Consider the following 27177-nt stretch of genomic DNA (forward strand, 5'->3'; position numbering starts at 1 on the left):
TTTCTTGTTCCCATTTGGATATTCTCCCCTTCTGTGTCAGAGATGAGTTGAGCATGGATGCTGGGGTCTGTGTCTGGACCCTCAACTTTATTCCATCGATCTGGATCTGTGTGTGTTGTTGTATTCCCAATAGCATACTGTCCGGCTCCTGCTGCTGCTGCTGCGGCTAAGTCACTTCAGTCGTGTCTGACTCTGCGCGACCCCATGGCCTGCAGCCTACCAGGCTCCTCCGTCCAGGGCATTTTCCAGGCAAGAGTACTGGAGTGGGTCGCCATTGCCTTCTCCGATACTCTCCTGAGGATCCTAGTTTGGTCGTCTAATTTCCTTTCACACAACCTTGGATGTCCGTATCGGGGCTTTTTCGTCGGATTGTATTGACAATTTAGGCTCTTTTCTGTTTCCGTACCCCTTTTGCAATTCTTGGTTGGGTGCGAAAATGCATTGGCATTTTGGGAGGAATAGCATCGAAGCTGTGGATTGCCTTGTGGGGCTGGGATATCATTTTCCAAATAGGAATTCTTTCAAGCCCTGAGCACAGCTTCTCTTTCCAGGGATTGGTGTGGGCTTGATCTTCCTTCTTCCATCTCTCGCCGTTTTGTGAGAACAGGTCCTTCCTTCCCTTCTGGGTTAGATGGACCCGTGGGGATCACTTCAGTGAATGGCATTGTCAGTGGGGGTGATAATTCCCTTCTCATTGGAAGACTTTGCTGTGAGTATTAGAAATGCAAGTGATTTCTCTTCCCCTTCCTCCCTGTCCATCTCTCAGAGCCACCGGGAAACAGAGGCCTCACCCAGGGTCACACAGGCCTGAGGAGGTACAACTAGACTGTTGATTCTTCAGGCCCTCAGTGCTGGACATCATCCGGGATACTCTGTGTGTGTCTTCCTCAGTCTGGTGTCCCTTCAGACCTTTCCCTAGTTTTCACAGGCTTGTTGTGTTGGTGTTCTTTGTCTGTTTGGAGACACATCCTTGATAAGCTTTGTGTTTCCACTCATTCGTCTCGCGATGTATGACCTGTCTTTTGCTTTTGTACTGAGGTCTTTCCCACAGTAGATATCTTTGATTTTGCAAAGTCCACTGTATTCTCCTGGTTTTTTTTGTGGACTGCCTTTTAGTTTTGTGTGTGAAGACTCAAAGCACGTGTCCGGTTTCGGCTCATTGTTCCTCTAGATTTGTGACAAGTTTTCATGGAGTGTTTGTCTAGGGATAACTGGAAGTGAACTCGGTGTAAGGTGTCAAGTCTCCATCTTCATTCATGTCATCCCCTGCAGTTTCCAATACCCTGTTCCTGAGTGGTATTGGAGACCTTGAGGGAAGTTTGCTTGCATTGGAGTTTGCGTTTCCACCTTGATTAACTTCACACTGTTCTGCCCTCAGGGACACTGTCAAGGGGGAGTGAGGAGCAGCCTGCACTTCCAGCAGTGACCACACGGTGGGGCGAGTGCTGCTCTCCCCTCTGGGAGCCCCAGGCCACAGGCATCCCAGTGAGGAGCCAGCTCTGTGCTCAGCTGAAAGGAGTTAGTCTCTCAGGAGCCTCTGAGCCCTTCCGTTTGGATCACCCAGGGTGGGCATTTACTGTGACAGAAAAAATTGCCCTGAATTCCATGGACGGAAGAGCCTGGCTGTGTAGAGATCGTGAGTTGCCGTGAATCAGACACAACTGAGGACACAAAAATTCAATAGATTAAAACACTTTTTGGGTGTGGGGGGGAGTAAAAGGGGGTGATGTGGGTTTTTTTGTCTTATAAAATAGCCAAGGGAAATCTAGTTTAAACCTAAATTCACATATATGGGATAGGTATAGCTCTCCGTCACCCTATTAAAAAAACTACTAAACTTTTTTGAAAGTTTATTTTGTAGCTTCCTTGAGCACTTCATTGTGAAGCTTTTTTTTTTTTTTTTCTGTGACTTTGGCCTCATTAAAAAGTACGGTTTGCCTTTACTGGATAATTTTGTTCATTGGTTTCTTAGGGAATCTTGGTAATATTTGAGTTTCCTGGGGAGTATGGTCACATGACCTGGCCCTGGCCAATCGGTGCCTTCCACCTCCTTGGCCACTGTGATTGGCTCCGGACTGGGGCAGTGCCCAATCGGGGCCCAGGGCCGGGCCTCACGTTAGAAGCCAGGGGAAGAGGAGCTCTCGTCCTGCTGGGGTAGGGGAAGGGGTGGGGCCGGGGGAGGTCAGGCTCCATAAGTGGGAGGGGCGTGAGGTCCGCCTGCGGCAGTTGGTGACCTTCCTGCTCCCCTCAGGGCAGAGCCGCCGGCGTGAGAATGAGGGCGCTGCTGAGCCCAGGGACTGGGATGGCCTGTTGCTGCTGTGGTCCCAGAGCTCCACCCGAGACCTGAGGGAAGCCGTCTGCCCGTGAGTCCTCTCCCGCTTGTCTGTCAGCTTGTTTGAAACATGCTGGGTTTTCTGCCCAGCTGGCTAAGGGGAGTCCCTGGAAACGCAAGGGTGTGGGTTTTGGCAGACTTCAGGGAAGACATGCCAGATGAGCCTGGGAGACTCCAGCTTAATCTGGATTCAGGAGATATCTCCTCGGGCCAGCTAGTAATTGTAGGATAAGCCTAATGAGTCTTCACAGGATGAAGAGAGTAACGTGCCAAGGTAGCAATCGATGTCCTCATTCGAGAGGTTGAAGCTGGTGCTCAGAGAAGCGGGGAACTTGGCCAGAACAAGCAGGTGTGCACCCAGACAGAACCCCCAGATCCGGCCATTGGAGCTCAGGGAGGCCACTGGTGTGGCTTGTCCCTGTGGCAGGGGCCGAGGCATGCAGCCCACCCTGATTCCTGCGGGGGCCTGACTTGGGAAGTGCCATCTGGTAGCTTTGAGACTCACCAAACCAAATTGCACTGGAGAGAGGAAGGACACCTTCCTTCATCCACCCCCCACCCCCGCCGGATTCCCACATACCCTGACCCCTTTCTCTGGATTTCGGAGCCATTTCCAGAGTCCCGCTCATATGACCTCATTCGAAGTGCACTGTGGACGAGCTGCCATCTGCAGCTGCTACCACAGCAGCCAAGGGCTTTAGCTCCCGAGTACCTCCCTTCCTTTGGAACTTGGGGGCCCTCTACTCCCCACTTGCACACCACACACCTTTGCTGAGGATTGTGGGGACCCTCACTCAGTTTGCAGCACGTTGTAGCCATCCCTGTCCTCTCAATACCTCCCTTGAAACTCAGCTTGTGAGCTCCTTTGGAGCAGCGTGGCCCACCTGCAACACTGCAACGGAAGAGACACAGCTGACAGTGAAACAGCAGCTTAGATCTGACGGCCGGAAAGCTCTGTCAAAAGGGACCTCCCTCTTCACACCGTAGAGGCTCTAGGAGCCGCCAGGGTTTCGGAACCAGTGCTGGGGCCAAAAGGACTCCACAGCTGTTTTCCTTCCTGGGGAGGGTTCTGGCTCGAGTGGGAATGGCTCAAGTCTCCTAAGGTTCTGAAAGCCCACTGTGTGCAGATTCACGGTACACAGAGAGCAGAAGGTGGAGTCCTGTCCTGGAGGTGGTCACAGCTCACGGATGAGCCAGGCAGGCAGGCAGGCAGGGCATGAGAACACCTGAGCTGCCTTCATGAGTGAATGGTGTGGGGGCAGAGGAAGAGAAGCCGGTCTGCTCCCTCGTGTGGTGCCCAGGGCAGGTTGTCCCCAGAGGAATCCCTTACGACAGTGAGGACTATCACGGCTGTTTCCCAAGGGGTTCTGTCAGTGCGTGTCTTCCCCGGAGCGGTCAGGCCGTCTCTAAAATACACTGGCCATGGGCATTGCCTCTCCTTGGAACTTCCCATCTGTTTCTCTTTTTTATGGAACAGTGAATTTCTAGAGGGGTTCTGGGCCACAAGGATGTTGGGTCATTTTCTAGCCTTCTGTCATGAAGAACGCTTTCCTGGGCGTTGGGGTGGTTTGTTGTTCCAGCTCCCTTTCTTGGCTTCTTTTGGGAGCTGGTGCAACAAGAGGAGCTCAGCCTCTGCCTTCTGGCTGAGATGGCACCCTTCAAACAGCAATGCCTGCCTGGAGATAATGATGGCATTTGCCAAAAGGGCTTCGTTTGGCACATGGTATCTTGAAAGGACGTACAACGTCCTTTCGGCTATCAAAGGCTAGTTCAAAGGACATAAACATGAGAACTCTCCAGTGGAGTCTTACAGTAGGTGGAGCGTCCGAAAAAAACTCCTTCAGTCATTTCACTGAGAGTCATTGATTGGGGACACCAAGAATATAGGAAGGAATGCAGAAGGAAAAGATGAAACTGTGTTCAGGATCGGGTGGAGGGATGAACAGGGCGTGCTTGCCTTGAATCCAGGCTTTGTTGGGGGGTGGGGCATAAAGATGGAACGGGTCTGAAACTACAAAGTGGTGATGGTAACACAGTATCACCAGAGTTACACAACAGTGTTCCCAAATTGCAACAATGATGAAAAAGTTTACTAATCCCAACTTAACCAACAAAAATACAGGAAACCACGCAAAAAAGAAAACATCACCAGAAAGGTGGAAACAAACCAAATGCAAAGCAGTTCGGGGGAAAGGAACTCCATGTCCCCTGGGGGCAGACCGAGTTGACGGCGTCCACGGTGAGCAGACAGGGATGGAGGCTGCAGAGCCGACCGCTCCCCTGGACGTGGTGTTTCCGGCAAGGGCTCTGGGTCTCTGTCCAGAGCGGGGGCTCGTTCTCCCTGCAGGGGTGGGTGAGTCATCGTGGGCGTCTGGGTGTTGCGCGGGAGCCAGGGCAGGCTCTCCCTGCCGAGGCGGTGACTCCTCCTCTGCCTCGGGTTCTCCTGCCAAAGGCCGAGCAGGTAGAGGTGCACGTGGAGGTGGAGGTTCTGGCTGAGGGGGTGGGACATCAGTGCCTGGGGCTGGGGGTCCTGCAGGCACGGAGATCCGATCTGCCCGGTGTGCTGGCCAGTACCCAGCTGGCCTGGTGTCTCTGCGAGGGCAAGTCTCGGTTCTCCATCTGCCCTCGGTGGATCCCTGGGTCCTGCACCTGGAGCCACCACCTCTGTAGGGACAGGTCTGGGAAGTGGAGCCTGGTTCCAGTTGGAGGCCAGTGCTAGAGCTGTGGGAGAAGCATCGTTTGCCCGCAGGCCAGCCTTGGCATGTGCGTATCCCGGGACAGAAAGCTTCCAAGAGATTCCCAAAGAATACCCAGGGTCGGATGTCTTTTGGGACTGAAGTGTGCAAGATGGGGGGCGGGGGGTGTGAGGCCAGCGCTTGCTGCAGGCCCAGCAGCAGCTTTCGGGGACTCGTCCCTGTGTAGCTCAGCACCCCCTCCGCACACACTCCCGTACACCAGCCCCAGCGTCCTCACCTCTGTGCTCTGGCGTGCTGGGCTCCAGGTCCTCCTGCTGCCTCAGAGGCCGGGGTTCTCGGGACTCTGGGTCGGAGCCGGGTGTGCTGAGCTCCGTGGCAGCCTCAGACTGGGCCGCCGGGTGTATCCTGGGCGGTGTCTCGGCAGCAGGCCTTCCCCGCCTCCGCTTCGCCCCCGGTGGGGCTGATGCCTCCGTGGGCACGCTCACCTGGAGCCTGCACTGGGCCTCACGGGCGGGGGGGTGGTGCTCCGACCCCTCCCTCCGGGAGCTGGATGGGGTGTCCCCGTCCTCGGCCTCATCACGTGGGAAGCTCTGCAACGACAGTGACCGTCAGCCAGCCATGCTGGGAGTTTTCCGAGCTGGGCCTGGCCAGTGGAGCCGCTGCTTCGGCCTGCTCGAACTTCTCTGCCCAGAAGGGTCAGAGACGTGTGTCTGCTCAGATCCCCACCCGGGAGGAAAGAGACCCACCTGAGGGTGTGAGGTCAGCCTGGGCGGCCGGCCCTGCCCGCACTCTCCCCATCCCGCCCAGCATGCTCTCCCCTGGGGTGTGGACACAACTTGTCCGCAGGCTTCTGACCCCACATCCACCTGGGCTTCCTTGAGGGAGACACACCCCGAGAAACCCGCATCCACACACACAGGCAAAGGACCCGGTGTTTCCGGGTGGCATGGGAGAGGTGGCCTGGCCCGGCCTGGGGCTCCCCGTGTTACCTTTCTGTTTCTCCGGGCAAAGGGCCAGAGGCGTCTCGGGGGTGCCCTGAGCCAACGTCGACAGGGTGCCCACGCACACTGCCTGTGAGCTCTCCTGAGGCCCCGGCCTCTGGGCAGGGGCAAACAGCAGAACATCTCGGCAGCAAGTGATCTGGCTGGGGGCTCCTCTCCGCTCTCGAGGCCTGGATACCCGGGTTGCGGGTTCTGTTGGGTTCTGTTGCCGGCAGGTGACATCATTTCCTGGGGTTCGTGCTGAGGTCCCTTCCCCAAAACTTCCCAAGCGAATCCCTGGGTTTCTGACTGCTCGACCACCACCCTTAAGCCATGTGCAGGCACAGTGACACCCACCCAGCCCAGCCGACAGCCCTGGGGAGGCCTGGGTGCAGCCAGGGCCTGAGCTCCGAGGGCCCCGCTGCTCTCAGACCAGGCTCCTTCTTCTCATAAGTGGTGTGGCCCTGGACAAGCATATGCCCCTCAGGGTTTCCCCAGTCTCTCCATCTGCAGAGTGGCGGTCATTCTCCCATCTGCTTCCTAGGTCTGTCGGCCTACGAGCAGCTCCATGCCTTTCCACCTGGGGCCGATATCACGTGGAGCGTGTGCGCTGAGACTTCAGAAAGAAAGATTCCTTCCTGGGCTGACACAGCACAGAATGGGGCAGAACGAGGCCTGGATGTGCCGTGGTACCCAGGAAAAGGCACTCCCCCTCCTGACTGTTTTGAGACCCCGCATCCAAGTTGGAGGACCGAAAGGAAGACTCGAAGGTCTCCCTCTCTTATAGAAAAGAGTGGCCAACTTTCTGGTCCTCTGTTTCCATTGAGATTCTGTTCAAGTGTCCCAGCTCGGCTTCTGCGGGTGGCTGAGCTTCTAATGGCTCCCTGCGTTCTTGTCTTTTCCTCTCCAAACCTTCCGTCCTTTTCCCCCTTCTGGGGTGGATGGGCGCTGTCATTGCTTCTACCTTCGAGACAGATTGATGAAAAGTCTGGACCATCGACTCCTTTCCTCTCTTTGGTTCCGTGTCTCTCTCTGGCTGTGTCCCTCTCTTTTCCTTTCTCAATTCAGTCTGTGTCTTCCTCTTTCTCTCTCGTGTGTGGACGGATGGATGCTAGGAATGCACATGTATATGATTAGATGAGGGTTATGTTTTAGGGATAGGTTAGAGGGAGAGAAAGGCTTTAGGTCGGAGTTGGTCATGGGGGAAGGGTCAAGGGTGGTGGTGGTGTTTCTTGGAATCTGAGTGCTGTGCATTCTTCGTCTCTTTCCATATGAACCCCTTCTCAGATACACCACTTGCAAGGAGTCTCTCGTGTTCCGTTTCCTCTCTTTTGCATTTGTGAATGCTTGCTTAGCTTCTCTGTTGTGAAGAGGTTCCATTGGATGGAAACCCATTGGTGTACTTCGTGTACCTCTTTCCCTTACTTGAAGAGACCCATTTCTACCTCCGCCCAGCAAATGGCAAGGAGACTCTGATGTTAAGGAGCCTTTGACCTACGCTTCTTTCTAGCTATCTCATGACATCAGCCTTTAGGGCGAGGTTTTCCCCGATATTGAGGTGGTCTGAGATCAAAACCAATAGCGTTCTTCAGATGTAGCTGTCTGGTTTTCCCATGGACATGTATTGAAGAGGCTTTCTTGTTCCCATTTGGATATTCTCCCCTTCTGTGTCAGAGATGAGTTGAGCATGGATGCTGGGGTCTGTGTCTGGACCCTCAACTTTATTCCATCGATCTGGATCTGTGTGTGTTGTTGTATTCCCAATAGCATACTGTCCGGCTCCTGCTGCTGCTGCTGCGGCTAAGTCACTTCAGTCGTGTCTGACTCTGCGCGACCCCATGGCCTGCAGCCTACCAGGCTCCTCCGTCCAGGGCATTTTCCAGGCAAGAGTACTGGAGTGGGTCGCCATTGCCTTCTCCGATACTCTCCTGAGGATCCTAGTTTGGTCGTCTAATTTCCTTTCACACAACCTTGGATGTCCGTATCGGGGCTTTTTCGTCGGATTGTATTGACAATTTAGGCTCTTTTCTGTTTCCGTACCCCTTTTGCAATTCTTGGTTGGGTGCGAAAATGCATTGGCATTTTGGGAGGAATAGCATCGAAGCTGTGGATTGCCTTGTGGGGCTGGGATATCATTTTCCAAATAGGAATTCTTTCAAGCCCTGAGCACAGCTTCTCTTTCCAGGGATTGGTGTGGGCTTGATCTTCCTTCTTCCATCTCTCGCCGTTTTGTGAGAACAGGTCCTTCCTTCCCTTCTGGGTTAGATGGACCCGTGGGGATCACTTCAGTGAATGGCATTGTCAGTGGGGGTGATAATTCCCTTCTCATTGGAAGACTTTGCTGTGAGTATTAGAAATGCAAGTGATTTCTCTTCCCCTTCCTCCCTGTCCATCTCTCAGAGCCACCGGGAAACAGAGGCCTCACCCAGGGTCACACAGGCCTGAGGAGGTACAACTAGACTGTTGATTCTTCAGGCCCTCAGTGCTGGACATCATCCGGGATACTCTGTGTGTGTCTTCCTCAGTCTGGTGTCCCTTCAGACCTTTCCCTAGTTTTCACAGGCTTGTTGTGTTGGTGTTCTTTGTCTGTTTGGAGACACATCCTTGATAAGCTTTGTGTTTCCACTCATTCGTCTCGCGATGTATGACCTGTCTTTTGCTTTTGTACTGAGGTCTTTCCCACAGTAGATATCTTTGATTTTGCAAAGTCCACTGTATTCTCCTGGTTTTTTTTGTGGACTGCCTTTTAGTTTTGTGTGTGAAGACTCAAAGCACGTGTCCGGTTTCGGCTCATTGTTCCTCTAGATTTGTGACAAGTTTTCATGGAGTGTTTGTCTAGGGATAACTGGAAGTGAACTCGGTGTAAGGTGTCAAGTCTCCATCTTCATTCATGTCATCCCCTGCAGTTTCCAATACCCTGTTCCTGAGTGGTATTGGAGACCTTGAGGGAAGTTTGCTTGCATTGGAGTTTGCGTTTCCACCTTGATTAACTTCACACTGTTCTGCCCTCAGGGACACTGTCAAGGGGGAGTGAGGAGCAGCCTGCACTTCCAGCAGTGACCACACGGTGGGGCGAGTGCTGCTCTCCCCTCTGGGAGCCCCAGGCCACAGGCATCCCAGTGAGGAGCCAGCTCTGTGCTCAGCTGAAAGGAGTTAGTCTCTCAGGAGCCTCTGAGCCCTTCCGTTTGGATCACCCAGGGTGGGCATTTACTGTGACAGAAAAAATTGCCCTGAATTCCATGGACGGAAGAGCCTGGCTGTGTAGAGATCGTGAGTTGCCGTGAATCAGACACAACTGAGGACACAAAAATTCAATAGATTAAAACACTTTTTGGGTGTGGGGGGGAGTAAAAGGGGGTGATGTGGGTTTTTTTGTCTTATAAAATAGCCAAGGGAAATCTAGTTTAAACCTAAATTCACATATATGGGATAGGTATAGCTCTCCGTCACCCTATTAAAAAAACTACTAAACTTTTTTGAAAGTTTATTTTGTAGCTTCCTTGAGCACTTCATTGTGAAGCTTTTTTTTTTTTTTTTCTGTGACTTTGGCCTCATTAAAAAGTACGGTTTGCCTTTACTGGATAATTTTGTTCATTGGTTTCTTAGGGAATCTTGGTAATATTTGAGTTTCCTGGGGAGTATGGTCACATGACCTGGCCCTGGCCAATCGGTGCCTTCCACCTCCTTGGCCACTGTGATTGGCTCCGGACTGGGGCAGTGCCCAATCGGGGCCCAGGGCCGGGCCTCACGTTAGAAGCCAGGGGAAGAGGAGCTCTCGTCCTGCTGGGGTAGGGGAAGGGGTGGGGCCGGGGGAGGTCAGGCTCCATAAGTGGGAGGGGCGTGAGGTCCGCCTGCGGCAGTTGGTGACCTTCCTGCTCCCCTCAGGGCAGAGCCGCCGGCGTGAGAATGAGGGCGCTGCTGAGCCCAGGGACTGGGATGGCCTGTTGCTGCTGTGGTCCCAGAGCTCCACCCGAGACCTGAGGGAAGCCGTCTGCCCGTGAGTCCTCTCCCGCTTGTCTGTCAGCTTGTTTGAAACATGCTGGGTTTTCTGCCCAGCTGGCTAAGGGGAGTCCCTGGAAACGCAAGGGTGTGGGTTTTGGCAGACTTCAGGGAAGACATGCCAGATGAGCCTGGGAGACTCCAGCTTAATCTGGATTCAGGAGATATCTCCTCGGGCCAGCTAGTAATTGTAGGATAAGCCTAATGAGTCTTCACAGGATGAAGAGAGTAACGTGCCAAGGTAGCAATCGATGTCCTCATTCGAGAGGTTGAAGCTGGTGCTCAGAGAAGCGGGGAACTTGGCCAGAACAAGCAGGTGTGCACCCAGACAGAACCCCCAGATCCGGCCATTGGAGCTCAGGGAGGCCACTGGTGTGGCTTGTCCCTGTGGCAGGGGCCGAGGCATGCAGCCCACCCTGATTCCTGCGGGGGCCTGACTTGGGAAGTGCCATCTGGTAGCTTTGAGACTCACCAAACCAAATTGCACTGGAGAGAGGAAGGACACCTTCCTTCATCCACCCCCCACCCCCGCCGGATTCCCACATACCCTGACCCCTTTCTCTGGATTTCGGAGCCATTTCCAGAGTCCCGCTCATATGACCTCATTCGAAGTGCACTGTGGACGAGCTGCCATCTGCAGCTGCTACCACAGCAGCCAAGGGCTTTAGCTCCCGAGTACCTCCCTTCCTTTGGAACTTGGGGGCCCTCTACTCCCCACTTGCACACCACACACCTTTGCTGAGGATTGTGGGGACCCTCACTCAGTTTGCAGCACGTTGTAGCCATCCCTGTCCTCTCAATACCTCCCTTGAAACTCAGCTTGTGAGCTCCTTTGGAGCAGCGTGGCCCACCTGCAACACTGCAACGGAAGAGACACAGCTGACAGTGAAACAGCAGCTTAGATCTGACGGCCGGAAAGCTCTGTCAAAAGGGACCTCCCTCTTCACACCGTAGAGGCTCTAGGAGCCGCCAGGGTTTCGGAACCAGTGCTGGGGCCAAAAGGACTCCACAGCTGTTTTCCTTCCTGGGGAGGGTTCTGGCTCGAGTGGGAATGGCTCAAGTCTCCTAAGGTTCTGAAAGCCCACTGTGTGCAGATTCACGGTACACAGAGAGCAGAAGGTGGAGTCCTGTCCTGGAGGTGGTCACAGCTCACGGATGAGCCAGGCAGGCAGGCAGGCAGGGCATGAGAACACCTGAGCTGCCTTCATGAGTGAATGGTGTGGGGGCAGAGGAAGAGAAGCCGGTCTGCTCCCTCGTGTGGTGCCCAGGGCAGGTTGTCCCCAGAGGAATCCCTTACGACAGTGAGGACTATCACGGCTGTTTCCCAAGGGGTTCTGTCAGTGCGTGTCTTCCCCGGAGCGGTCAGGCCGTCTCTAAAATACACTGGCCATGGGCATTGCCTCTCCTTGGAACTTCCCATCTGTTTCTCTTTTTTATGGAACAGTGAATTTCTAGAGGGGTTCTGGGCCACAAGGATGTTGGGTCATTTTCTAGCCTTCTGTCATGAAGAACGCTTTCCTGGGCGTTGGGGTGGTTTGTTGTTCCAGCTCCCTTTCTTGGCTTCTTTTGGGAGCTGGTGCAACAAGAGGAGCTCAGCCTCTGCCTTCTGGCTGAGATGGCACCCTTCAAACAGCAATGCCTGCCTGGAGATAATGATGGCATTTGCCAAAAGGGCTTCGTTTGGCACATGGTATCTTGAAAGGACATACAACGTCCTTTCGGCTATCAAAGGCTAGTTCAAAGGACATAAACATGAGAACTCTCCAGTGGAGTCTTACAGTAGGTGGAGCGTCCGAAAAAAACTCCTTCAGTCATTTCACTGAGAGTCATTGATTGGGGACACCAAGAATATAGGAAGGAATGCAGAAGGAAAAGATGAAATTGTGTTCAGGATCGGGCGGAGGGATGAACAGGGCGTGCTTGCCTTGAATCCAGGCTTTGTTGGGGGGTGGGGCATAAAGATGGAACGGGTCTGAAACTACAAAGTGGTGATGGTAACACAGTATCACCAGAGTTACACAACAGTGTTCCCAAATTGCAACAATGATGAAAAAGTTTACTAATCCCAACTTAACCAACAAAAATACAGGAAACCACGCAAAAAAGAAAACATCACCAGAAAGGTGGAAACAAACCAAATGCAAAGCAGTTCGGGGGAAAGGAACTCCATGTCCCCTGGGGGCAGACCGAGTTGACGGCGTCCACGGTGAGCAGACAGGGATGGAGGCTGCAGAGCCGACCGCTCCCCTGGACGTGGTGTTTCCGGCAAGGGCTCTGGGTCTCTGTCCAGAGCGGGGGCTCGTTCTCCCTGCAGGGGTGGGTGAGTCATCGTGGGCGTCTGGGTGTTGCGCGGGAGCCAGGGCAGGCTCTCCCTGCCGAGGCGGTGACTCCTCCTCTGCCTCGGGTTCTCCTGCCAAAGGCCGAGCAGGTAGAGGTGCACGTGGAGGTGGAGGTTCTGGCTGAGGGGGTGGGACATCAGTGCCTGGGGCTGGGGGTCCTGCAGGCACGGAGATCCGATCTGCCCGGTGTGCTGGCCAGTACCCAGCTGGCCTGGTGTCTCTGCGAGGGCAAGTCTCGGTTCTCCATCTGCCCTCGGTGGATCCCTGGGTCCTGCACCTGGAGCCACCACCTCTGTAGGGACAGGTCTGGGAAGTGGAGCCTGGTTCCAGTTGGAGGCCAGTGCTAGAGCTGTGGGAGAAGCATCGTTTGCCCGCAGGCCAGCCTTGGCATGTGCGTATCCCGGGACAGAAAGCTTCCAAGAGATTCCCAAAGAATACCCAGGGTCGGATGTCTTTTGGGACTGAAGTGTGCAAGATGGGGGGCGGGGGGTGTGAGGCCAGCGCTTGCTGCAGGCCCAGCAGCAGCTTTCGGGGACTCGTCCCTGTGTAGCTCAGCACCCCCTCCGCACACACTCCCGTACACCAGCCCCAGCGTCCTCACCTCTGTGCTCTGGCGTGCTGGGCTCCAGGTCCTCCTGCTGCCTCAGAGGCCGGGGTTCTCGGGACTCTGGGTCGGAGCCGGGTGTGCTGAGCTCCGTGGCAGCCTCAGACTGGGCCGCCGGGTGTATCCTGGGCGGTGTCTCGGCAGCAGGCCTTCCCCGCCTCCGCTTCGCCCCCGGTGGGGCTGATGCCTCCGTGGGCACGCTCACCTGGAGCCTGCACTGGGCCTCACGGGCGGGGGGGTGGTGCTCCGACCCCTCCCTCCGGGAGCTGGATGGGGTGTCCCCGTCCTCGGCCTCATCACGTGGGAAGCTCTGCAACGACAGTGACCGTCAGCCAGCCATGCTGGGAGTTTTCCGAGCTGGGCCTGGCCAGTGGAGCCGCTGCTTCGGCCTGCTCGAACTTCTCTGCCCAGAAGGGTCAGAGACGTGTGTCTGCTCAGATCCCCACCCGGGAGGAAAGAGACCCACCTGAGGGTGTGAGGTCAGCCTGGGCGGCCGGCCCTGCCCGCACTCTCCCCATCCCGCCCAGCATGCTCTCCCCTGGGGTGTGGACACAACTTGTCCGCAGGCTTCTGACCCCACATCCACCTGGGCTTCCTTGAGGGAGACACACCCCGAGAAACCCGCATCCACACACACAGGCAAAGGACCCGGTGTTTCCGGGTGGCATGGGAGAGGTGGCCTGGCCCGGCCTGGGGCTCCCCGTGTTACCTTTCTGTTTCTCCGGGCAAAGGGCCAGAGGCGTCTCGGGGGTGCCCTGAGCCAACGTCGACAGGGTGCCCACGCACACTGCCTGTGAGCTCTCCTGAGGCCCCGGCCTCTGGGCAGGGGCAAACAGCAGAACATCTCGGCAGCAAGTGATCTGGCTGGGGGCTCCTCTCCGCTCTCGAGGCCTGGATACCCGGGTTGCGGGTTCTGTTGGGTTCTGTTGCCGGCAGGTGACATCATTTCCTGGGGTTCGTGCTGAGGTCCCTTCCCCAAAACTTCCCAAGGGAATCCCTGGGTTTCTGACTGCTCGACCACCACCCTTAAGCCATGTGCAGGCACAGTGACACCCACCCAGCCCAGCCGACAGCCCTGGGGAGGCCTGGGTGCAGCCAGGGCCTGAGCTCTGAGGGCCCCGCTGCTCTCAGACCAGGCTCCTTCTTCTCATAAGTGGTGTGGCCCTGGACAAGCATATGCCCCTCAGGGTTTCCCCAGTCTCTCCATCTGCAGAGTGGCGGTCATTCTCCCATCTGCTTCCTAGGTCTGTCGGCCTACGAGCAGCTCCATGCCTTTCCACCTGGGGCCGATATCACGTGGAGCGTGTGCGCTGAGACTTCAGAAAGAAAGATTCCTTCCTGGGCTGACACAGCACAGAATGGGGCAGAACGAGGCCTGGATGTGCCGTGGTACCCAGGAAAAGGCACTCCCCCTCCTGACTGTTTTGAGACCCCGCATCCAAGTTGGAGGACCGAAAGGAAGACTCGAAGGTCTCCCTCTCTTATAGAAAAGAGTGGCCAACTTTCTGGTCCTCTGTTTCCATTGAGATTCTGTTCAAGTGTCCCAGCTCGGCTTCTGCGGGTGGCTGAGCTTCTAATGGCTCCCTGCGTTCTTGTCTTTTCCTCTCCAAACCTTCCGTCCTTTTCCCCCTTCTGGGGTGGATGGGCGCTGTCATTGCTTCTACCTTCGAGACAGATTGATGAAAAGTCTGGACCATCGACTCCTTTCCTCTCTTTGGTTCCGTGTCTCTCTCTGGCTGTGTCCCTCTCTTTTCCTTTCTCAATTCAGTCTGTGTCTTCCTCTTTCTCTCTCGTGTGTGGACGGATGGATGCTAGGAATGCACATGTATATGATTAGATGAGGGTTATGTTTTAGGGATAGGTTAGAGGGAGAGAAAGGCTTTAGGTCGGAGTTGGTCATGGGGGAAGGGTCAAGGGTGGTGGTGGTGTTTCTTGGAATCTGAGTGCTGTGCATTCTTCGTCTCTTTCCATATGAACCCCTTCTCAGATACACCACTTGCAAGGAGTCTCTCGTGTTCCGTTTCCTCTCTTTTGCATTTGTGAATGCTTGCTTAGCTTCTCTGTTGTGAAGAGGTTCCATTGGATGGAAACCCATTGGTGTACTTCGTGTACCTCTTTCCCTTACTTGAAGAGACCCATTTCTACCTCCGCCCAGCAAATGGCAAGGAGACTCTGATGTTAAGGAGCCTTTGACCTACGCTTCTTTCTAGCTATCTCATGACATCAGCCTTTAGGGCGAGGTTTTCCCCGATATTGAGGTGGTCTGAGATCAAAACCAATAGCGTTCTTCAGATGTAGCTGTCTGGTTTTCCCATGGACATGTATTGAAGAGGCTTTCTTGTTCCCATTTGGATATTCTCCCCTTCTGTGTCAGAGATGAGTTGAGCATGGATGCTGGGGTCTGTGTCTGGACCCTCAACTTTATTCCATCGATCTGGATCTGTGTGTGTTGTTGTATTCCCAATAGCATACTGTCCGGCTCCTGCTGCTGCTGCTGCGGCTAAGTCACTTCAGTCGTGTCTGACTCTGCGCGACCCCATGGCCTGCAGCCTACCAGGCTCCTCCGTCCAGGGCATTTTTCAGGCAAGAGTACTGGAGTGGGTCGCCATTGCCTTCTCCGATACTCTCCTGAGGATCCTAGTTTGGTCGTCTAATTTCCTTTCACACAACCTTGGATGTCCGTATCGGGGCTTTTTCGTCGGATTGTATTGACAATTTAGGCTCTTTTCTGTTTCCGTACCCCTTTTGCAATTCTTGGTTGGGTGCGAAAATGCATTGGCATTTTGGGAGGAATAGCATCGAAGCTGTGGATTGCCTTGTGGGGCTGGGATATCATTTTCCAAATAGGAATTCTTTCAAGCCCTGAGCACAGCTTCTCTTTCCAGGGATTGGTGTGGGCTTGATCTTCCTTCTTCCATCTCTCGCCGTTTTGTGAGAACAGGTCCTTCCTTCCCTTCTGGGTTAGATGGACCCGTGGGGATCACTTCAGTGAATGGCATTGTCAGTGGGGGTGATAATTCCCTTCTCATTGGAAGACTTTGCTGTGAGTATTAGAAATGCAAGTGATTTCTCTTCCCCTTCCTCCCTGTCCATCTCTCAGAGCCACCGGGAAACAGAGGCCTCACCCAGGGTCACACAGGCCTGAGGAGGTACAACTAGACTGTTGATTCTTCAGGCCCTCAGTGCTGGACATCATCCGGGATACTCTGTGTGTGTCTTCCTCAGTCTGGTGTCCCTTCAGACCTTTCCCTAGTTTTCACAGGCTTGTTGTGTTGGTGTTCTTTGTCTGTTTGGAGACACATCCTTGATAAGCTTTGTGTTTCCACTCATTCGTCTCGCGATGTATGACCTGTCTTTTGCTTTTGTACTGAGGTCTTTCCCACAGTAGATATCTTTGATTTTGCAAAGTCCACTGTATTCTCCTGGTTTTTTTTGTGGACTGCCTTTTAGTTTTGTGTGTGAAGACTCAAAGCACGTGTCCGGTTTCGGCTCATTGTTCCTCTAGATTTGTGACAAGTTTTCATGGAGTGTTTGTCTAGGGATAACTGGAAGTGAACTCGGTGTAAGGTGTCAAGTCTCCATCTTCATTCATGTCATCCCCTGCAGTTTCCAATACCCTGTTCCTGAGTGGTATTGGAGACCTTGAGGGAAGTTTGCTTGCATTGGAGTTTGCGTTTCCACCTTGATTAACTTCACACTGTTCTGCCCTCAGGGACACTGTCAAGGGGGAGTGAGGAGCAGCCTGCACTTCCAGCAGTGACCACACGGTGGGGCGAGTGCTGCTCTCCCCTCTGGGAGCCCCAGGCCACAGGCATCCCAGTGAGGAGCCAGCTCTGTGCTCAGCTGAAAGGAGTTAGTCTCTCAGGAGCCTCTGAGCCCTTCCGTTTGGATCACCCAGGGTGGGCATTTACTGTGACAGAAAAAATTGCCCTGAATTCCATGGACGGAAGAGCCTGGCTGTGTAGAGATCGTGAGTTGCCGTGAATCAGACACAACTGAGGACACAAAAATTCAATAGATTAAAACACTTTTTGGGTGTGGGGGGGAGTAAAAGGGGGTGATGTGGGTTTTTTTGTCTTATAAAATAGCCAAGGGAAATCTAGTTTAAACCTAAATTCACATATATGGGATAGGTATAGCTCTCCGTCACCCTATTAAAAAAACTACTAAACTTTTTTGAAAGTTTATTTTGTAGCTTCCTTGAGCACTTCATTGTGAAGCTTTTTTTTTTTTTTTTCTGTGACTTTGGCCTCATTAAAAAGTACGGTTTGCCTTTACTGGATAATTTTGTTCATTGGTTTCTTAGGGAATCTTGGTAATATTTGAGTTTCCTGGGGAGTATGGTCACATGACCTGGCCCTGGCCAATCGGTGCCTTCCACCTCCTTGGCCACTGTGATTGGCTCCGGACTGGGGCAGTGCCCAATCGGGGCCCAGGGCCGGGCCTCACGTTAGAAGCCAGGGGAAGAGGAGCTCTCGTCCTGCTGGGGTAGGGGAAGGGGTGGGGCCGGGGGAGGTCAGGCTCCATAAGTGGGAGGGGCGTGAGGTCCGCCTGCGGCAGTTGGTGACCTTCCTGCTCCCCTCAGGGCAGAGCCGCCGGCGTGAGAATGAGGGCGCTGCTGAGCCCAGGGACTGGGATGGCCTGTTGCTGCTGTGGTCCCAGAGCTCCACCCGAGACCTGAGGGAAGCCGTCTGCCCGTGAGTCCTCTCCCGCTTGTCTGTCAGCTTGTTTGAAACATGCTGGGTTTTCTGCCCAGCTGGCTAAGGGGAGTCCCTGGAAACGCAAGGGTGTGGGTTTTGGCAGACTTCAGGGAAGACATGCCAGATGAGCCTGGGAGACTCCAGCTTAATCTGGATTCAGGAGATATCTCCTCGGGCCAGCTAGTAATTGTAGGATAAGCCTAATGAGTCTTCACAGGATGAAGAGAGTAACGTGCCAAGGTAGCAATCGATGTCCTCATTCGAGAGGTTGAAGCTGGTGCTCAGAGAAGCGGGGAACTTGGCCAGAACAAGCAGGTGTGCACCCAGACAGAACCCCCAGATCCGGCCATTGGAGCTCAGGGAGGCCACTGGTGTGGCTTGTCCCTGTGGCAGGGGCCGAGGCATGCAGCCCACCCTGATTCCTGCGGGGGCCTGACTTGGGAAGTGCCATCTGGTAGCTTTGAGACTCACCAAACCAAATTGCACTGGAGAGAGGAAGGACACCTTCCTTCATCCACCCCCCACCCCCGCCGGATTCCCACATACCCTGACCCCTTTCTCTGGATTTCGGAGCCATTTCCAGAGTCCCGCTCATATGACCTCATTCGAAGTGCACTGTGGACGAGCTGCCATCTGCAGCTGCTACCACAGCAGCCAAGGGCTTTAGCTCCCGAGTACCTCCCTTCCTTTGGAACTTGGGGGCCCTCTACTCCCCACTTGCACACCACACACCTTTGCTGAGGATTGTGGGGACCCTCACTCAGTTTGCAGCACGTTGTAGCCATCCCTGTCCTCTCAATACCTCCCTTGAAACTCAGCTTGTGAGCTCCTTTGGAGCAGCGTGGCCCACCTGCAACACTGCAACGGAAGAGACACAGCTGACAGTGAAACAGCAGCTTAGATCTGACGGCCGGAAAGCTCTGTCAAAAGGGACCTCCCTCTTCACACCGTAGAGGCTCTAGGAGCCGCCAGGGTTTCGGAACCAGTGCTGGGGCCAAAAGGACTCCACAGCTGTTTTCCTTCCTGGGGAGGGTTCTGGCTCGAGTGGGAATGGCTCAAGTCTCCTAAGGTTCTGAAAGCCCACTGTGTGCAGATTCACGGTACACAGAGAGCAGAAGGTGGAGTCCTGTCCTGGAGGTGGTCACAGCTCACGGATGAGCCAGGCAGGCAGGCAGGCAGGGCATGAGAACACCTGAGCTGCCTTCATGAGTGAATGGTGTGGGGGCAGAGGAAGAGAAGCCGGTCTGCTCCCTCGTGTGGTGCCCAGGGCAGGTTGTCCCCAGAGGAATCCCTTACGACAGTGAGGACTATCACGGCTGTTTCCCAAGGGGTTCTGTCAGTGCGTGTCTTCCCCGGAGCGGTCAGGCCGTCTCTAAAATACACTGGCCATGGGCATTGCCTCTCCTTGGAACTTCCCATCTGTTTCTCTTTTTTATGGAACAGTGAATTTCTAGAGGGGTTCTGGGCCACAAGGATGTTGGGTCATTTTCTAGCCTTCTGTCATGAAGAACGCTTTCCTGGGCGTTGGGGTGGTTTGTTGTTCCAGCTCCCTTTCTTGGCTTCTTTTGGGAGCTGGTGCAACAAGAGGAGCTCAGCCTCTGCCTTCTGGCTGAGATGGCACCCTTCAAACAGCAATGCCTGCCTGGAGATAATGATGGCATTTGCCAAAAGGGCTTCGTTTGGCACATGGTATCTTGAAAGGACGTACAACGTCCTTTCGGCTATCAAAGGCTAGTTCAAAGGACATAAACATGAGAACTCTCCAGTGGAGTCTTACAGTAGGTGGAGCGTCCGAAAAAAACTCCTTCAGTCATTTCACTGAGAGTCATTGATTGGGGACACCAAGAATATAGGAAGGAATGCAGAAGGAAAAGATGAAACTGTGTTCAGGATCGGGCGGAGGGATGAACAGGGCGTGCTTGCCTTGAATCCAGGCTTTGTTGGGGGGTGGGGCATAAAGATGGAACGGGTCTGAAACTACAAAGTGGTGATGGTAACACAGTATCACCAGAGTTACACAACAGTGTTCCCAAATTGCAACAATGATGAAAAAGTTTACTAATCCCAACTTAACCAACAAAAATACAGGAAACCACGCAAAAAAGAAAACATCACCAGAAAGGTGGAAACAAACCAAATGCAAAGCAGTTCGGGGGAAAGGAACTCCATGTCCCCTGGGGGCAGACCGAGTTGACGGCGTCCACGGTGAGCAGACAGGGATGGAGGCTGCAGAGCCGACCGCTCCCCTGGACGTGGTGTTTCCGGCAAGGGCTCTGGGTCTCTGTCCAGAGCGGGGGCTCGTTCTCCCTGCAGGGGTGGGTGAGTCATCGTGGGCGTCTGGGTGTTGCGCGGGAGCCAGGGCAGGCTCTCCCTGCCGAGGCGGTGACTCCTCCTCTGCCTCGGGTTCTCCTGCCAAAGGCCGAGCAGGTAGAGGTGCACGTGGAGGTGGAGGTTCTGGCTGAGGGGGTGGGACATCAGTGCCTGGGGCTGGGGGTCCTGCAGGCACGGAGATCCGATCTGCCCGGTGTGCTGGCCAGTACCCAGCTGGCCTGGTGTCTCTGCGAGGGCAAGTCTCGGTTCTCCATCTGCCCTCGGTGGATCCCTGGGTCCTGCACCTGGAGCCACCACCTCTGTAGGGACAGGTCTGGGAAGTGGAGCCTGGTTCCAGTTGGAGGCCAGTGCTAGAGCTGTGGGAGAAGCATCGTTTGCCCGCAGGCCAGCCTTGGCATGTGCGTATCCCGGGACAGAAAGCTTCCAAGAGATTCCCAAAGAATACCCAGGGTCGGATGTCTTTTGGGACTGAAGTGTGCAAGATGGGGGGCGGGGGGTGTGAGGCCAGCGCTTGCTGCAGGCCCAGCAGCAGCTTTCGGGGACTCGTCCCTGTGTAGCTCAGCACCCCCTCCGCACACACTCCCGTACACCAGCCCCAGCGTCCTCACCTCTGTGCTCTGGCGTGCTGGGCTCCAGGTCCTCCTGCTGCCTCAGAGGCCGGGGTTCTCGGGACTCTGGGTCGGAGCCGGGTGTGCTGAGCTCCGTGGCAGCCTCAGACTGGGCCGCCGGGTGTATCCTGGGCGGTGTCTCGGCAGCAGGCCTTCCCCGCCTCCGCTTCGCCCCCGGTGGGGCTGATGCCTCCGTGGGCACGCTCACCTGGAGCCTGCACTGGGCCTCACGGGCGGGGGGGTGGTGCTCCGACCCCTCCCTCCGGGAGCTGGATGGGGTGTCCCCGTCCTCGGCCTCATCACGTGGGAAGCTCTGCAACGACAGTGACCGTCAGCCAGCCATGCTGGGAGTTTTCCGAGCTGGGCCTGGCCAGTGGAGCCGCTGCTTCGGCCTGCTCGAACTTCTCTGCCCAGAAGGGTCAGAGACGTGTGTCTGCTCAGATCCCCACCCGGGAGGAAAGAGACCCACCTGAGGGTGTGAGGTCAGCCTGGGCGGCCGGCCCTGCCCGCACTCTCCCCATCCCGCCCAGCATGCTCTCCCCTGGGGTGTGGACACAACTTGTCCGCAGGCTTCTGACCCCACATCCACCTGGGCTTCCTAGAGGGAGACACACCCCGAGAAACCCGCATCCACACACACAGGCAAAGGACGCGGTGTTTCCGGGTGGCATGGGAGAGGTGGCCTGGCCCGGCCTGGGGCTCCCCGTGTTACCTTTCTGTTTCTCCGGGCAAAGGGCCAGAGGCGTCTCGGGGGTGCCCTGAGCCAACGTCGACAGGGTGCCCACGCACACTGCCTGTGAGCTCTCCTGAGGCCCCGGCCTCTGGGCAGGGGCAAACAGCAGAACATCTCGGCAGCAAGTGATCTGGCTGGGGGCTCCTCTCCGCTCTCGAGGCCTGGATACCCGGGTTGCGGGTTCTGTTGGGTTCTGTTGCCGGCAGGTGACATCATTTCCTGGGGTTCGTGCTGAGGTCCCTTCCCCAAAACTTCCCAAGCGAATCCCTGGGTTTCTGACTGCTCGACCACCACCCTTAAGCCATGTGCAGGCACAGTGACACCCACCCAGCCCAGCCGACAGCCCTGGGGAGGCCTGGGTGCAGCCAGGGCCTGAGCTCCGAGGGCCCCGCTGCTCTCAGACCAGGCTCCTTCTTCTCATAAGTGGTGTGGCCCTGGACAAGCATATGCCCCTCAGGGTTTCCCCAGTCTCTCCATCTGCAGAGTGGCGGTCATTCTCCCATCTGCTTCCTAGGTCTGTCGGCCTACGAGCAGCTCCATGCCTTTCCACCTGGGGCCGATATCACGTGGAGCGTGTGCGCTGAGACTTCAGAAAGAAAGATTCCTTCCTGGGCTGACACAGCACAGAATGGGGCAGAACGAGGCCTGGATGTGCCGTGGTACCCAGGAAAAGGCACTCCCCCTCCTGACTGTTTTGAGACCCCGCATCCAAGTTGGAGGACCGAAAGGAAGACTCGAAGGTCTCCCTCTCTTATAGAAAAGAGTGGCCAACTTTCTGGTCCTCTGTTTCCATTGAGATTCTGTTCAAGTGTCCCAGCTCGGCTTCTGCGGGTGGCTGAGCTTCTAATGGCTCCCTGCGTTCTTGTCTTTTCCTCTCCAAACCTTCCGTCCTTTTCCCCCTTCTGGGGTGGATGGGCGCTGTCATTGCTTCTACCTTCGAGACAGATTGATGAAAAGTCTGGACCATCGACTCCTTTCCTCTCTTTGGTTCCGTGTCTCTCTCTGGCTGTGTCCCTCTCTTTTCCTTTCTCAATTCAGTCTGTGTCTTCCTCTTTCTCTCTCGTGTGTGGACGGATGGATGCTAGGAATGCACATGTATATGATTAGATGAGGGTTATGTTTTAGGGATAGGTTAGAGGGAGAGAAAGGCTTTAGGTCGGAGTTGGTCATGGGGGAAGGGTCAAGGGTGGTGGTGGTGTTTCTTGGAATCTGAGTGCTGTGCATTCTTCGTCTCTTTCCATATGAACCCCTTCTCAGATACACCACTTGCAAGGAGTCTCTCGTGTTCCGTTTCCTCTCTTTTGCATTTGTGAATGCTTGCTTAGCTTCTCTGTTGTGAAGAGGTTCCATTGGATGGAAACCCATTGGTGTACTTCGTGTACCTCTTTCCCTTACTTGAAGAGACCCATTTCTACCTCCGCCCAGCAAATGGCAAGGAGACTCTGATGTTAAGGAGCCTTTGACCTACGCTTCTTTCTAGCTATCTCATGACATCAGCCTTTAGGGTGAGGTTTTCCCCGATATTGAGGTGGTCTGAGATCAAAACCAATAGCGTTCTTCAGATGTAGCTGTCTGGTTTTCCCATGGACATGTATTGAAGAGGCTTTCTTGTTCCCATTTGGATATTCTCCCCTTCTGTGTCAGAGATGAGTTGAGCATGGATGCTGGGGTCTGTGTCTGGACCCTCAACTTTATTCCATCGATCTGGATCTGTGTGTGTTGTTGTATTCCCAATAGCATACTGTCCGGCTCCTGCTGCTGCTGCTGCGGCTAAGTCACTTCAGTCGTGTCTGACTCTGCGCGACCCCATGGCCTGCAGCCTACCAGGCTCCTCCGTCCAGGGCATTTTCCAGGCAAGAGTACTGGAGTGGGTCGCCATTGCCTTCTCCGATACTCTCCTGAGGATCCTAGTTTGGTCGTCTAATTTCCTTTCACACAACCTTGGATGTCCGTATCGGGGCTTTTTCGTCGGATTGTATTGACAATTTAGGCTCTTTTCTGTTTCCGTACCCCTTTTGCAATTCTTGGTTGGGTGCGAAAATGCATTGGCATTTTGGGAGGAATAGCATCGAAGCTGTGGATTGCCTTGTGGGGCTGGGATATCATTTTCCAAATAGGAATTCTTTCAAGCCCTGAGCACAGCTTCTCTTTCCAGGGATTGGTGTGGGCTTGATCTTCCTTCTTCCATCTCTCGCCGTTTTGTGAGAACAGGTCCTTCCTTCCCTTCTGGGTTAGATGGACCCGTGGGGATCACTTCAGTGAATGGCATTGTCAGTGGGGGTGATAATTCCCTTCTCATTGGAAGACTTTGCTGTGAGTATTAGAAATGCAAGTGATTTCTCTTCCCCTTCCTCCCTGTCCATCTCTCAGAGCCACCGGGAAACAGAGGCCTCACCCAGGGTCACACAGGCCTGAGGAGGTACAACTAGACTGTTGATTCTTCAGGCCCTCAGTGCTGGACATCATCCGGGATACTCTGTGTGTGTCTTCCTCAGTCTGGTGTCCCTTCAGACCTTTCCCTAGTTTTCACAGGCTTGTTGTGTTGGTGTTCTTTGTCTGTTTGGAGACACATCCTTGATAAGCTTTGTGTTTCCACTCATTCGTCTCGCGATGTGTGACCTGTTTTTTGCTTTTGTACTGAGGTCTTTCCCACAGTAGATATCTTTGATTTTGCAAAGTCCACTGTATTCTCCTGGTTTTTTTTGTGGACTGCCTTTTAGTTTTGTGTGTGAAGACTCAAAGCACGTGTCCGGTTTCGGCTCATTGTTCCTCTAGATTTGTGACAAGTTTTCATGGAATGTTTGTCTAGGGATAACTGGAAGTGAACTCGGTGTAAGGTGTCAAGTCTCCATCTTCATTCATGTCATCCCCTGCAGTTTCCAATACCCTGTTCCTGAGTGGTATTGGAGACCTTGAGGGAAGTTTGCTTGCATTGGAGTTTGCGTTTCCACCTTGATTAACTTCACACTGTTCTGCCCTCAGGGACACTGTCAAGGGGGAGTGAGGAGCAGCCTGCACTTCCAGCAGTGACCACACGGTGGGGCGAGTGCTGCTCTCCCCTCTGGGAGCCCCAGGCCACAGGCATCCCAGTGAGGAGCCAGCTCTGTGCTCAGCTGAAAGGAGTTAGTCTCTCAGGAGCCTCTGAGCCCTTCCGTTTGGATCACCCAGGGTGGGCATTTACTGTGACAGAAAAAATTGCCCTGAATTCCATGGACGGAAGAGCCTGGCTGTGTAGAGATCGTGAGTTGCCGTGAATCAGACACAACTGAGGACACAAAAATTCAATAGATTAAAACACTTTTTGGGTGTGGGGGGGAGTAAAAGGGGGTGATGTGGGTTTTTTTGTCTTATAAAATAGCCAAGGGAAATCTAGTTTAAACCTAAATTCACATATATGGGATAGGTATAGCTCTCCGTCACCCTATTAAAAAAACTACTAAACTTTTTTGAAAGTTTATTTTGTAGCTTCCTTGAGCACTTCATTGTGAAGCTTTTTTTTTTTTTTTTCTGTGACTTTGGCCTCATTAAAAAGTACGGTTTGCCTTTACTGGATAATTTTGTTCATTGGTTTCTTAGGGAATCTTGGTAATATTTGAGTTTCCTGGGGAGTATGGTCACATGACCTGGCCCTGGCCAATCGGTGCCTTCCACCTCCTTGGCCACTGTGATTGGCTCCGGACTGGGGCAGTGCCCAATCGGGGCCCAGGGCCGGGCCTCACGTTAGAAGCCAGGGGAAGAGGAGCTCTCGTCCTGCTGGGGTAGGGGAAGGGGTGGGGCCGGGGGAGGTCAGGCTCCATAAGTGGGAGGGGCGTGAGGTCCGCCTGCGGCAGTTGGTGACCTTCCTGCTCCCCTCAGGGCAGAGCCGCCGGCGTGAGAATGAGGGCGCTGCTGAGCCCAGGGACTGGGATGGCCTGTTGCTGCTGTGGTCCCAGAGCTCCACCCGAGACCTGAGGGAAGCCGTCTGCCCGTGAGTCCTCTCCCGCTTGTCTGTCAGCTTGTTTGAAACATGCTGGGTTTTCTGCCCAGCTGGCTAAGGGGAGTCCCTGGAAACGCAAGGGTGTGGGTTTTGGCAGACTTCAGGGAAGACATGCCAGATGAGCCTGGGAGACTCCAGCTTAATCTGGATTCAGGAGATATCTCCTCGGGCCAGCTAGTAATTGTAGGATAAGCCTAATGAGTCTTCACAGGATGAAGAGAGTAACGTGCCAAGGTAGCAATCGATGTCCTCATTCGAGAGGTTGAAGCTGGTGCTCAGAGAAGCGGGGAACTTGGCCAGAACAAGCAGGTGTGCACCCAGACAGAACCCCCAGATCCGGCCATTGGAGCTCAGGGAGGCCACTGGTGTGGCTTGTCCCTGTGGCAGGGGCCGAGGCATGCAGCCCACCCTGATTCCTGCGGGGGCCTGACTTGGGAAGTGCCATCTGGTAGCTTTGAGACTCACCAAACCAAATTGCACTGGAGAGAGGAAGGACACCTTCCTTCATCCACCCCCCACCCCCGCCGGATTCCCACATACCCTGACCCCTTTCTCTGGATTTCGGAGCCATTTCCAGAGTCCCGCTCATATGACCTCATTCGAAGTGCACTGTGGACGAGCTGCCATCTGCAGCTGCTACCACAGCAGCCAAGGGCTTTAGCTCCCGAGTACCTCCCTTCCTTTGGAACTTGGGGGCCCTCTACTCCCCACTTGCACACCACACACCTTTGCTGAGGATTGTGGGGACCCTCACTCAGTTTGCAGCACGTTGTAGCCATCCCTGTCCTCTCAATACCTCCCTTGAAACTCAGCTTGTGAGCTCCTTTGGAGCAGCGTGGCCCACCTGCAACACTGCAACGGAAGAGACACAGCTGACAGTGAAACAGCAGCTTAGATCTGACGGCCGGAAAGCTCTGTCAAAAGGGACCTCCCTCTTCACACCGTAGAGGCTCTAGGAGCCGCCAGGGTTTCGGAACCAGTGCTGGGGCCAAAAGGACTCCACAGCTGTTTTCCTTCCTGGGGAGGGTTCTGGCTCGAGTGGGAATGGCTCAAGTCTCCTAAGGTTCTGAAAGCCCACTGTGTGCAGATTCACGGTACACAGAGAGCAGAAGGTGGAGTCCTGTCCTGGAGGTGGTCACAGCTCACGGATGAGCCAGGCAGGCAGGCAGGCAGGGCATGAGAACACCTGAGCTGCCTTCATGAGTGAATGGTGTGGGGGCAGAGGAAGAGAAGCCGGTCTGCTCCCTCGTGTGGTGCCCAGGGCAGGTTGTCCCCAGAGGAATCCCTTACGACAGTGAGGACTATCACGGCTGTTTCCCAAGGGGTTCTGTCAGTGCGTGTCTTCCCCGGAGCGGTCAGGCCGTCTCTAAAATACACTGGCCATGGGCATTGCCTCTCCTTGGAACTTCCCATCTGTTTCTCTTTTTTATGGAACAGTGAATTTCTAGAGGGGTTCTGGGCCACAAGGATGTTGGGTCATTTTCTAGCCTTCTGTCATGAAGAACGCTTTCCTGGGCGTTGGGGTGGTTTGTTGTTCCAGCTCCCTTTCTTGGCTTCTTTTGGGAGCTGGTGCAACAAGAGGAGCTCAGCCTCTGCCTTCTGGCTGAGATGGCACCCTTCAAACAGCAATGCCTGCCTGGAGATAATGATGGCATTTGCCAAAAGGGCTTCGTTTGGCACATGGTATCTTGAAAGGACGTACAACGTCCTTTCGGCTATCAAAGGCTAGTTCAAAGGACATAAACATGAGAACTCTCCAGTGGAGTCTTACAGTAGGTGGAGCGTCCGAAAAAAACTCCTTCAGTCATTTCACTGAGAGTCATTGATTGGGGACACCAAGAATATAGGAAGGAATGCAGAAGGAAAAGATGAAACTGTG

At 54.5% G+C, this 27177-nt stretch overlaps 3 protein-coding genes across 3 annotated transcripts; all 3 read right to left on the reverse strand.

Moving 5' to 3' along the window:
• Positions 1-4400: 4400 nt before the first annotated feature.
• LOC145517141 (uncharacterized) lies at positions 4401-6640 on the reverse strand. The gene is made up of 3 exons (XM_081519402.1): positions 6018-6640; positions 5306-5618; positions 4401-5053 (listed from the first exon to the last, which is right to left on the reverse strand). Exons 1-3 carry the CDS (start codon positions 6252-6254, stop codon positions 4425-4427), a joined length of 1179 nt encoding a protein of 392 aa, XP_081375528.1. The 5' UTR covers positions 6255-6640; the 3' UTR covers positions 4401-4424.
• A 5405-nt stretch (positions 6641-12045) lies between these two features.
• Positions 12046-13837, reverse strand: LOC145517271 (uncharacterized). Its single transcript, XM_081519547.1, has 3 exons — positions 13660-13837; positions 12948-13260; positions 12046-12695 (listed from the first exon to the last, which is right to left on the reverse strand). The coding sequence occupies exons 1-3, from the start codon at positions 13792-13794 to the stop codon at positions 12067-12069; spliced, it is 1077 nt and encodes a 358-aa protein (XP_081375673.1). The 5' UTR covers positions 13795-13837; the 3' UTR covers positions 12046-12066.
• A 5847-nt stretch (positions 13838-19684) lies between these two features.
• Positions 19685-23670, reverse strand: LOC145517156 (uncharacterized). Its single transcript, XM_081519418.1, has 3 exons — positions 21302-23670; positions 20590-20902; positions 19685-20337 (listed from the first exon to the last, which is right to left on the reverse strand). The coding sequence occupies exons 1-3, from the start codon at positions 21536-21538 to the stop codon at positions 19709-19711; spliced, it is 1179 nt and encodes a 392-aa protein (XP_081375544.1). The 5' UTR covers positions 21539-23670; the 3' UTR covers positions 19685-19708.
• Positions 23671-27177: the final 3507 nt, after the last annotated feature.

Source organism: Giraffa tippelskirchi, chromosome 8 (assembly GCF_054371585.1).
Source record: "Giraffa tippelskirchi isolate mGirTip1 chromosome 8, T2T-mGirTip1v1.2.pri, whole genome shotgun sequence".
Classification (NCBI taxonomy): domain Eukaryota; kingdom Metazoa; phylum Chordata; class Mammalia; order Artiodactyla; family Giraffidae; genus Giraffa; species Giraffa tippelskirchi.